The sequence below is a fragment of the Tigriopus californicus genome, chromosome 4 (assembly GCF_007210705.1).
Source record: "Tigriopus californicus strain San Diego chromosome 4, Tcal_SD_v2.1, whole genome shotgun sequence".
NCBI classification, from domain to species: Eukaryota; Metazoa; Arthropoda; class Copepoda; order Harpacticoida; family Harpacticidae; genus Tigriopus; species Tigriopus californicus.
The window spans coordinates 714,018-726,811 of record NC_081443.1 but is presented as its reverse complement, the minus strand read 5'-3'; the positions used below and the strand labels follow the sequence as shown (position 1 = coordinate 726,811).

General features: G+C 40.3%; 1 protein-coding gene across 1 annotated transcript; it reads left to right on the top strand.

Moving 5' to 3' along the window:
- The first annotated feature begins 8,187 nt into the window (after window positions 1-8,187).
- LOC131879571 (dynein regulatory complex subunit 4-like) lies at window positions 8,188-11,873 on the top strand. The gene is made up of 5 exons (XM_059225930.1): window positions 8,188-9,370; window positions 9,434-9,673; window positions 10,025-10,679; window positions 10,756-10,950; window positions 11,030-11,873. Exons 1-5 carry the CDS (start codon window positions 9,098-9,100, stop codon window positions 11,314-11,316), a joined length of 1,650 nt encoding a protein of 549 aa, XP_059081913.1. The 5' UTR covers window positions 8,188-9,097; the 3' UTR covers window positions 11,317-11,873.
- The last annotated feature ends 921 nt before the right edge of the window (window positions 11,874-12,794 follow it).

Genomic DNA, 12,794 nt, shown 5'->3' with positions numbered 1-12,794 from the left:
CCTGGATGTTGGGGCCGGTTAATAAAGCAGTTGATACCGAGGTCTACTAGCGTCAAGACGTACTCATTCCCCGTTCCTACAAGAGGAAGTATATGAAAGATGTTGCATATCAGCTGACTCTCTAAGCAACATTTTTCGTTATTTTTCTCCTTGCCAGGCATAAACAATAGACCACTGCATTATCAGAAATGCAATTGATCCATTTTAGTAGAGGTCAACAAGCGATTGAAGTCTGAAAAAGTAAAACAGCAATATAACAATTCAGTGTTACACAAGCAAAGAGCAAATGTTTTTGTCATTTAATAAGCCTTAAAGCAAAGTAATTGCATTTTGTACAAAAGTCCAGTACAAAAGGGGTTAAACTTGTATGAAAGAATACTCTCTATCTTATTCAACATGTTAATATACTAAAATTTGTCTTTTCCCACAACGTTAAGTTGCAAATTTGGTGCTGTGCCAAGTTCCCAGCTGGTCCATTGATGATTTTGTAAATCATTTAATAACTGGGATTAACATAGCAAAACCGCCTCAAAAGTAAGGATCCTTTTGGTAACGAGGAACTAGAGATGTGCACTTTTGATTTTGATGTTGACAATATCAATCGTTAAATCATTACCTAACAGTTAATTTACTCAATCCTTACTTCATTACTTTAAACAAAGTGTATGTTCCTATTTGAACACATAGCTGAGTTATTTAAGTAGAAATAGAAGATATGAGGTTTGATGTTCGATGTTTTTATATGTATAATCTGAAATGATATTTTGCACTTTGAGGGGGAGAATAGACAATATTTGGCGCCATTGTGAGATGACAGCAAACCATATTTTGCCTAAGAGGACCAAATATATCGCGATCCTTAATCTTCACACTTTGCTGTCAGAACAAGGAAAGACGTGGGGGTTATAACTCTATTCCAAATTCGCATTCTACGATAGCAATCTGGAAAACATACACAATATGCCAGTTTTAAAAGCAAGCAGTGATTGTCATGTCCGCTCTCATTCATTTCCAGTTACTTCTTCATTTCAAAAAGACTACAAAAGTGCTATAATGATAAAAATAATCATCCTCTTTGCAACACCCTTCAATTACATTCAATATTTCTAATAAAAAGGAAGCTTTTTTGAAAGGTCATTTCTTCTCCAAGATCTTGTCATGAAAACCAACTCCCGTTACAAAGGCTGCATCCAGGTTGTAGATGATATCTTAGGATAACCATGTGAATTGTTTCTGAATTCTTTTGATTACTCGTATTTAACTGGAGATGGAATGTTAGTTTTTTTATTTCAAAAAGGTAGAAGAGGAAAATCTGTTTAACAAAAAGAAAACATACTTTTTCTTGGACTGAGTTCTTCCAAACCACTGTATATTCAATGTTAATAGAATTACAGTTGGTAATTTAAGTCAAATGAATGAAGCCTTTAAGATTAAGATATGGTTCTCAGTTATATCTACAGTACAACTCTGAATCTAATCTTCTAGCAACCATTGTTGAATTTCTGAAACATGAATTGAATATCAACGACAACATTCACTCAACCTCTGAATATTATTGCACTCTTCGAAACTGTCTCAATCCCTACTTTTGGGTTTGTGAGAGGAAGTTCCAATAGGAAAAAGGATAACAAAGTGGCGCCAGTTCTGGGGCAAAAAAATGGAATTCATTATTGCTTTTTCCATGAAATACGATAATGAAGTTTTCGTAAACTTAGCCATGTCTTCTTAATTTGTGAGGTCTATCCGCCAATTTCTTAGTGCACAAATTGATTCGAATGTAGCGTAGTCAGTAGAACTCGATCATCTGGAGCTTGGTTGTTCAGGGCTCACACTGATCGGTTGCTATTCACGCTTCTGAAGACTCCGGATGGATCTTGGACCATATAACTGGAGGACCAGATCCTATGACTTACTGTCATCAATAAAAGGTCGTTTCAATACAACACCTTTTGCTCTCAAGAAATCGTTTTGAGTCGGTGCTTTCATTTGCTTTCTTCAAGATTTTAGAGTACAGGTTTAGGAAAACAGCTAATAAAAGAAAGGCAGTTGAATATTGCTGCGGAAGAACGTAAGGTAAAAGGGGGAAAATTTACCCAATTGCGGTAAATGCTGTTTTACTTTTCAAAATCGTTGATTTAGCACGAGTAGAAATAAATATCCTTCTCCTTCATCTCCGTAATAATATGTGGATCTCTTGGAACAATTATTACACCATGACAGAGAAATCCGTTCCAATTAGAAATCCTTAAACCATATTTCCAAGGACAATAGAAGGAGAAAGGATATGCATTACGCATAATCTGATTGAGAAGAATGCCTTCTTTTTGTTCTTTGTTCGTCGATACGTTAGTCGTCTTACAAATTTGGAGAAATTCTGGCTTCAGATTTGCCATGCCTTTTCAAGTTGTTTCTGGGGGCCCTCATTTGAAAGTGAAGCTTTGACAAAACATAAAATCAAGATCAGCCATATAGGTATTATCGAAAACATTTAGCGTAGGAGAGGGCACAGGCCACTCCGTCTTCTTAATAAATGATAAAAAATGTCATCAAGTCATTTATGGTTGGTTTATCTATGTCACTCCTATGGAATTAGACATTGGTATCGAACGAAAATGAAGGTTGAAGCAAACTAATTCGAAACTTCATCTCTTGAACGATTTGACGTAGTCCGAATGAGCGACATTCCTTGGATCGTAACAGTTATTGAGGTAAAATTGAATTTAGATTGAAACATGCACTCTAATGGCAAACTCCCGAGCAGAGCGAATTTATGTCCAAGATGTAGTTAATATAACCGTCTTAGAGCCACGCTTTAAAAGAAGAAAAAATACATTCACCCTACAGATTTCGTTTGTGTAAATTAAAAATGAGATTTCCATTGTTGCCATCACCCAATGTTTTTGCGTTGTTCCTTCCTGATTACCGAATTTCAGTCTTGCAGCAAATGTTCCAAGCAGAAACCCTGGTCCAATTCGATAAACTGACACATTGTTTTTGGGCCGGGAAAATTTTACGATATCTTTCTAGTAAGAGAAACTGTTACAGAGGCACAACTGCGCAGTAAAATCATTATGAGGTGTGATTTATCCACCACGCACTCATTGAAAATGCCCCCCGTCGAGACCAGACTAACCCAACGAACCGACCAACCAACTAGCTAACAAAGCTAGCTAGCCCCTAGCCCCTCTACTTATGTACCATGAAGTAAGTGTACAGATTCATCATATACGTACAGGCTGAAAATCCTATGAAGAGAAGCCTCACATTTTTCCTCCAATACACTGCGTTCATTTTCACTTGAAAATGGCAAATTGAGATATGACAAACCAATTCAAATTTGATCGTTCGCTTTTATAAAGGTTTTTGAACTTGAAATTAAGCACTAGTACCTCGTACCAACATGATGATGTACCTCCAATACCCCTTACTTCGGGGTAACTTTGAATGTTTGGAGGAAAGTTTTGCTTTCAAAGTGCAAATTTAGTTCATTTAAAGTGTCTTCGTGCCACTATGGATTGAAATGCCTCCCATAAAGCAAGTGCTTTCAACGCGATTTTGAATCTAGCTACTGCGTAATTGCTACTCAAACAGTTCTCTCCTATGCGAATCTCTAGCTGAAAAAGAAATTATCCACACGCTCTTTTGGGAAGGTGGCCAAATTTTGATTCAAGTCTCGAATCTGAATGTCTGATTTGTACTGCCAAGGCCCTTTTCAGAAGGAGCCTAACACGAACCTGATTTCAAATCCAAACTTTGGCATGTTCGATTTGCCACATGAACAAGCTTAAAATGACTATAATTATGCGATCCACTTCCCTTCCCTTTTCCTCTTCCGTCTCAAGCAAAGCTTGACATATTTCAATCTTCTTCGATGAAATATGAATCTCTCATATGAAACATATTTGAAATTCTTCAATTTCCATATTCCTGCAGCCAATGGTTTGACACCGGGGATATGTCCCAATGGATTTCATATCTCTTTATTCTTTTCAAGGGATTGGATAAAATTTGTATCAAATAACAAAACGTTAGGAAAACAAAGTTGAACAGCAATCCAAAATTTGTTCAATCCTCGAGTTAACCCAAACATTTGTAGTCCCTCGGTTCTTGAATGAAAAGTCATGATGAGATCCCAATATTCGACCAGAAGAAGTTCAAACTCGGCAGTTAGATTCACTTCTCTATGTTTTAGAGGCTAGTCTTTGCATTCTATTCTTCCACCAATATACGTAGAGTGCAAGCCATACTTGGATTATTCATATCGTCATTTTATGTGGAAAATTTGAAACTTTAGGCAAATATTAAGTTTGCTGCTCATCCCGGCCTCAATTTTGAATGGAATCGACTCGTACAGTCCATGTTTTGCCGCGATGTGAAAATGATGTGAAAATAGTCCAATAACTTCTAAAGCAACAATTTGATCGTCTACTTCATCTCCGAGATCATAATGTTCTCGCAAAGGTGGTCAAGATTTCCTCTCGATTCTCCCACTTCATACATATGTGATAATAAATGTGTTCTACTTTTACGTTCAATGATGTGTTTGCTTCCAATCAAACGGGCAATCCTAAGAAGTTGCTTCCTGAACCAAGGCTCTAACACATAAACCTAAAAGGTCAACTGAACCCAAGCCTCGCAGCCTTTGATCACAACTTCAATGGTCAACACTTCGAAACGTCACTGTTCAACACCCGTTATCCAAAAACTGCATCCGCCTTCACAGACGGATGACTGATATATTTCACAGCAAAACTATACAAATACGTATACGAATAATGCTTAGAGCATTGATAGTTAATTTAGCGCTTGGAGTTTGTTGACTCCGGGCTCTGGATGGATCTGTTCAGTTCTTTCGTTGCGTTGAAGGGCTGTTGAAGAAGTTTCGGGTGTTCTCAATGGGAGCCACAAAGAATGTACGGGCAGCGGGCATGCCACGGTTGTTGATGTCGGAAGTGCGGTCCCGGTCCGAGTGGACGCTCATGCTCAAAAGGATGTTGGTGCCCACAAAGGCGGTAGTCATGGCCACGGCTTTGGTCAGCATGATGATTGATTGAGGAGTAGGAGGAGGTGCAGCGGGTAGCTAACTGAATTGGTGTGATCGCAGATGAACTTCTCAACTGAGACTACATTGAATTGAGACGCTTGATCCCGCTTTTTATACCAACTAACTCTTTGTTGTTGTCGATGCACATCATCCCTGGAGAGCCCGGGTTGGCCTCGAGCGGCGGTCGGGTGTTCGCGGGGCCGCGAGACCGGGCGGTCGATCGCTTAAGAGACACTACTTACTCACTTACTTACTTACTTACTAACTGACGCGTTTTTTCCAGCATTAATCCTCCCTCCCGCACTCCGCCGATTCGGATCCGAGGATCCCTTTGCGTACAGATACAATAGTGAACGACCAGTTAAACGTTCCTGAACAAAGGCATAGAAAAAAATAAACAAGGGACAATGGAAGAAGGCAAAAATGAGTTTATGGTATTTGAAGATGTCCTAACCAGATGCATCTATGAGAGTTGTTTTATGCATCGTCGTGATTGTCATGGGAGCAACAGTAATAAAGCGGTTATTAGGTTTCTTTTTACAAGATATGCATGTAAAGCATAAATCAATCAGACTGCAACGATTCGACTGGCAAATACTTCACGTTTAGACAAACAACAAGAAATGGAGGTCCTCATTTTTAAATATATCGACTTTTGTCAGCTACGTTTTTTAAAGAAATATCTAACCACTTGAAGCAACTCTACCACCAATACCACAAAGCTTTCACACATAACCAAGAAAAGTTAATGTGCCCCAAACGATGCTGATTTATTTCCTTTGTCAATTATCAATAGAAACTATGAAGTGTTAAAAGAAAAACTAAAGTATACTGGTGCACACCACAATTGAGTAGCTCCTTACCTTGGCATGTAGTGTAGTAAATGCTACGTTGTACATTTCGACGAGCATAATTCATCAAAAAGATTACTAGGTTCTCTCACAAACAAAGAGAAGAACGTGATTGCTGTTCCAGTTGCTGAACAGTTCCTTCAACGACATTGCTTAGTCCGCCTTCAAAATTAGAGGAGTATTAAGATCATCAAGCATCCTTAGGACAATGGTTCCAAGCTTGACCTTTTGATGTGGATCAGAGTTTGAACAAACCTTACCCACGCTCATGGAAACCTGGATTGAAGTTGGATCATATTTTTAGAACCAAAGCAAACTGTTCAAAGCCATATGGCCTCAGTGAGTTTTCAAAATATGCTTACTGAAGCTATTCGAGATTTTTTTTCTAATTGCATACACTTATTTCTTTCTTAAAATATTTACAATTTACTCTTTGATCGTCCCATCCGACAATCCTAAAAATATAACATTTGATCCTCCGTAGGAACAAAAGATCAGAGGTAGAGTAACTGACCAACAAACAATGTCTAGTGCAGTTCAAATCATTCTCACACAACAGTACCCCTTGGTTCCAAAGCCGGTTGATCTCTACTCACGCCGCGAAACACGTGCACTTCCAATGAGCATTTCTATCATATGTAGTACCTTGCTGAGCTCGGTTGTCCCAAAGCGCTCTGTACCGTGCATGACAGTACAGTGGGAAGAATGTGAGTTGCGTACAAACACTTCAAAGATTGAGTCTGTGTGGGTGCGTGTGAAGGAAAAAAAATGGAAATCTGTTCAGCCGTTTGACACTAATTCAGATTAGGGAGCCTTTTACGAATTAGAAATGCGACTCGGAACGGCGGTTAAGCGAAGCGCGAGGAAAACTGGATACCGCGTAGAAAATTCAAGACCTCATCCAACGACACAAACACTTCGAGGCCCGACGTTTTAGATTGACCTTATCCAAATGTGCATTCTAATGATCTTTGACAGCTCAAAAGTAAGACTTATTTTCAAAAGATTTTTCCAGTGTTAGAACGATGCGAATCAGACCAACACATTTGAAACACCGAGATATCTTCTCATTCAATGGTTCCAAAGATCACGTTACAATATCCGCGCTCAAGTTTGTGTCCTTTAACGGAAAGATATGAAAGAAATCAACCATGGAGCACAAAGTAAGATGCTTTAGATGCCCAAAGAGCAATATTGGATTCAACACGAGAAAAGCGGATACAACTTACGTCTGACAACATGTCTATTGATCAACGAACGAACGGGAAAACGAGAAGATGTCGCAAAGTTGCGAATGAAAAATACTCGGCATAGCATTATTCAAGGCTATTTGTCTGAAACGTTTAATTGGGTCATGCTTATCACGAAATTATGCCTTGGCCTTCATAAAGGCCGTAATTGGTCATTATTGCCGTCTGACTGCCTGGTCCAGCCCTTGGGTCGAAGGGAACTTTTTCAAGGCGAGAACAAACATTTCTCCATGACTTTGCGACTTCAAGGCCAGTAAAAATTCACCCAATTACTATTGCACACTCAGCTTACGTACATTTATACCCTCTCTCTAGTTTGGTGTCATGCTTTGGCTATTTGGACGGGTTAAAGTACAACTGATCGGCTAACATGGTAACCAAAAAATGGGTAAAAAATGCAAGTCGTGGACCTATTCCAGTTACACACGTCATCGTGCCGTGGCCACTCTATATGTCAACTGACATTCGATTCGTTGGAGAACAAAGCTTTGCCAGCGATTAATGCCTGCCTGGAGCTGTCTTTTAATCTTTTGAACGATCATTATCTATGGGATTGTATAAGGAATATCATCCCATGGAAATAATCTTCATTTAGCCTTCGAAAGACCAATCTCCTGGAGCCTTTGATTGATCTAGATAAGCAATCTCCCCATGCAAATCATCCACTTCTCTTCTTGGGGGACGTTTCTTTATGAACTCCGTTCAACTCCCGGCAAAATAATCTTATCGAGCGATTTTACGGACTATTGTAGAACAAAGTCGTCGGGACCGATCGATCAACACTGACAGAACTCCCCAACCAATTGGTGCTTCATTTACTTAAACTTGGCCTCGGCATGAGTTTCATCCGTAGATGAAGGTCGTCTCTGTTACTTGTCTTATCGCTTTCATGGCTCAAAAAAGCAACCTTAAATGCATTAAACGGGGTCATGCAAACAGTGTTCTATTTTAGTTCAGTCGAGAAAAGACTGTTGTTCAATCTGGGAGCCTGTACTACGTACTGTACAATCAGCCAGCATTCTCCCCCCTGAGACACCTACTCTATACGTATAGTGATGATGTTAGTGTTGTACTATGTATGTATTTCGAAGCTCCCTTTGTTGTTGAGCGGGAGGCGCTTCACGTTGAAACGGAGGCTACGACGCAATAGTTCGTTTTCGGCTCCTCGATCATCAACCTAAGGGATTCCGTATAACACCAACCGGGTTGCTGGATGGCTTCTGCTGCTGACACATGAACATGTGCACTCCACCGAATTTGAACTGTATGAACCCCTACTAAACCTGATCTCATGTGGGCTCGGTTGAAGTCCCCTACGAGTAGGAATTAATGGCAGCAAGTTCCTCCGTTGCCTTCATTTGGCAGCAGGGTTAAGCCGATGGGTCTCAAAAAATCGCATCATCCAATCACTGACGGATACTTGAAAGGTCTTTGCGCGTACGCAGATTCGTAGAGTATGTTTGTTGGAAGAGATCTTGTTTTGTACAGTTTCTGAATGCTGCGATAAATGATAAACCCATTTCTTTATTGCTCTCACCCAATGTGGGTTTGTCTTGATATGCATGTACTACTCCCCCAGTAACAATGAAAACGCAGTTTGGCTCAAGGACCGAGGAGAGATAAGTTTTTGCCGCTGGACACTTGTGGAAGAAACCAAATATACACAGACAATTTTTCACATGTGCCGAGATGTCGGCTGTCAACGTGTCAATGAAAGCGAAAAATAAATTCCCAAATAGATCGAGCAAATTGACTCTAATTCAATTCAAGCAAGTTGAGGAACTATTTCTCAAGTTAAAGGGTTCAGCTCGCTTCGCCCGGGCACGAAATTGATAAGGATCCGGCAATTTCCGGCGGTCTGAAACCAATGCCGAAGTTGGGCCGGGCTTTCTCTTGGCTGATCACCGATAAGATCTGCATTCTACAGGTCTATCTAATGAAAGGTTGCAGGTATGAGATTCAGGTTCAAAATGTGCCGCACTGCCCTTCCTCTAGGAGAAAGGGAAAGGAAAGGTAAATACAAACTTTGGAATGTCAAGTTGGATCAATGTGGAACTCGTCACCAAAAGGAACAATTCAAAATGGGACCCAAGAAAAAGACCGTGAAGAAGAAAACGGGCAAGAAGGCCGGAGGGGCCCGTGGACCGACCATCATTGATGGCGTCCCCGTGAGTGACATGACTAAAGACCATTTGGAAGGTCATGTCAAACGGCTACAGGAAGAGGTACCACACTACACAAGATCAAGCGAAACATGATTCTGTACATCGCTCCAATTGATGTTTCAGCTCCAAAGGGAACGTGACGAACGTAACTTCTTCCAATTGGAACGAGACCGATTGACCACGTTCTGGGATGTCTCCAAGAAGCAATTAGAGGAATGTCGGGCCGAGGCTCGTGTTAAGGACCGCGAACTCGAGGAATCTGAAGAGCGCCACCAAACCGAAGTCAAAGTCTACAAGCAGAAAGTCAAATATCTGCTGTTTGAGCAAGAACACAATCTGGCAGACTTGAAAGCAGAAAACATGGTAATTTCTTCCGATTTGACCGAAAATCCTGTAACTACATTCAGCGAGAACTTATTTAAAACAACTTTAAAAGTGGATAGACTTATTTTTTGTCCGTAAAAAGAGGTGCATTGAACATTGCGTTACCCAAGTTACAATGGTTTTTTTTTTTTGGCAATTATCTCTAGACAACAAGAGTACGCCTCTGGAAGACGTTTTTCGACCTAGTGAATTTAGACCCCGTTGTGGGCCGCATTTCACAACTTAAATCAATATATCTTTCCCATGTATCAAACAATCATTTCTCGTGACTTTCATTGCATTATTTAAATTTTAAGTCTGACCGTAACTACATCTACAATTCAATTTCAGGTGTGCTTGAAAGTGGCCAAAGAAGAAAATCAAAAGATTGAGCAATTGCACTTAAATGATAAGCGCCAACTTCAAGAGCAATTGCACACCAAGGATAAACAATATCAAGAGGTACTGAGAAACCTTAAACTTTCGCAAGCCGAGGAACTAGAGAGGCAAATCCAAGCATTCGAGGACAGGGTCAATGGTATCGAAAAGAGGTACAGCGAGCGATTCGTTCTCATGCGGCAAGAACTTCACCTCCGGCTAAAATCCGAGGTCAGTGAAACCGAGGAGCGAAAAAATGCTCAGATTGACAACATCAAGAAACGCAATGAAAAAGCCCTGACCGAGATGAGGAACTACTACAACGACATTACTTTGAACAACCTGGCTATGATTAGCACCTTGAAAGAAGAGACCAAGCAGAAAGACGAGATCTTGGAGCGGAATGAGCAGCTTCTGGGAACGGTGCAGCAAGAAAATAAGAAGCTGGTGGAGCCCTTGAAAAAGGCCAAGGAAGAACTTTCCGACTTGCAACGCCAATTGGTCCTCTATGAAAAGGAGAAAAGTGCCTTAAATAATGCCAGAGCCAAACTCCGGTCGTCGTTGAAGAAAGTGGAGGAACTGGATTGGGAGCTCGAAGTCCTTCAACAAAAATATGACAGAGCTATCGGTGCGTGACTTATTAGGCACTAATTTCAATTAATGATGTTTGATGTTTGATCATTGATCATTTGGACTTGTTTCAGGAGAGAGAGATGACATTCAGGAAAAGTTCAGCAATGCCATCTTGGAACTCCAACAAAAATCAAGTCTAAAGTATTTGGTCCTAGAACGAAAGATTGACGCCATGAAAAATGAGTTAGACGTGAAGGAAGCTCAACTACACTCAGTTCTCTCCGATGTGTCCAACTCCAATACCATTTTGAACCCTCGAACGCAAGGTTTGAACACTTATCTATTTCCTCCTTCACGTATTCATCCAAATAATGGTCTCTCAATCGAATCATTTTATCATTTTAGTAGCCGCCAATGTGTCCCGCCAAAGAAATCTGCTAGAAGATACTCGCAATGTGGTGAAGGACCAAAATCAAAGGATCATTCAGTTGGAACGAGAAATCCTGCTTATGAGACAAAAGAAATTGTGGGGCGACAACTCTCCCAGTGAATCCTCCATGAGCTCTGCAGCGACTCTACGGAATCCTTCCAGTTCTTCGGCTTCTCGAGGAAGCCAAGAGAGCACTTTCAGCTCATCGCAATCACTTTCAGGATCCCTGTCTGAAGACGCCTCTTCAGGGAACCTATCTTAATGATTGACGTTTTCTTTGTGAATTACTACTGTTTATTGCTGAAATTACGACACAGGGACAAAAAACAACAACGGGCAATCGACAGATTTTAGTTTTTTAGTGGATTTACACCTGGAAACAGCTTTGAATTTAATGAGAAGGCCATGGATGGACCTTGAAGAAATGAGAAAGCTTAAGAACAGTTCTAGCTTTTATCTGATTTTCGTGATGTCTTTTGGCTAGTAGTAGTTCAGCTTTGAGGTTCGACTCCTTTCCAGAACTTGAATTTTGGCTTGATATTAGCTGTTTTAAAATCCCAATATTAAAAATATCACAAGTAACCCTGCCAAAATCGTCTCCCTAATATCTAATTTTCGGTTAACTCGGTGTATGTTAAAGGCATTCTTTGAGTATTTTTGTATGCATATTTTTCGAGCATTTTCTTGCATTTATCTCTTATCTCTAGTAAAAGCACATCATTCTCCACCACACCTTAATTAGAGTTTCGATCGAGGCAATTCATACAATAAACGACATACATAAAAGGGTTTCTTGAGGCGTTGTTTGGCACCTTCATGTCTAATCTATTGATCAGGATTCGTTCAGAGTACATGCCACATTAATCAGCGCATCAAAAATGGTAGGCTAAAAAGTGGGAGAACCAGTTTCTTTGAATGAGGAATCATAGAGATGAAAAAATTCACAATCGTCAGGCGAAAACCTATGTAAAACTTTTGGCCCTCGTACTGATTTTATAGTGTTCAAGTGCAGGTAAAATTAGCTAAACAACCCTCAATCATTTAAATGATCAAATTCAACCAGATGTATTGCAAATCAATTCTTTCAATTTCAAAAATTGTCCCCGCTCAATGATTGTTTGACATTGATCCCCCGAGCTTACACATTAAGAGTAACTGTTGAGCGAATAGGGGCATTTTACAAGTGATCTAGATGAACTAGAGGGCTAGTCCTCTAAGTAGATCTAACTTCTATTGTCTAGTGGCGATTGGTAACCCTCCCATCGTTTGTCGCCAAAATGATGTTCGAAAATGTAAATAAGCGCTATCTTGAGCTCAGAACCAAAACAAAAGGCCTCCTGATGAAGACTGACAAGAGGCTGAGGGAAGTGGGCGAGCCTTTCGGTGTCCATCCTTGAAGCATTAGTGAGTGGAGTACGTGCTTTATGCAAACACGGCGACCCCCTTAACCGCAGACCGGACCAAGGCGAAGGAAGATCTGGGATTAGAGAGTTGCAAGAACAATGAATCCCTTTTACTACAGACCAGACCAAGGGCAAAGATGCGGGGTTATGAGAGTAGGTCTTTAGATGGCCAAAAGTCAGAGAGGTACCAATCCCTTTCGACTAAAATTGGATCATTCATAGTTTAATGCTAGGTTTTTCAATAGTCCCTTTTAAGGGAAATGATATTGTTCAATGAGGAGTCTTCACAGAAATTTAACTTTTTACTGATGTAAAGGCAAGACGCAATTCAAAGAGA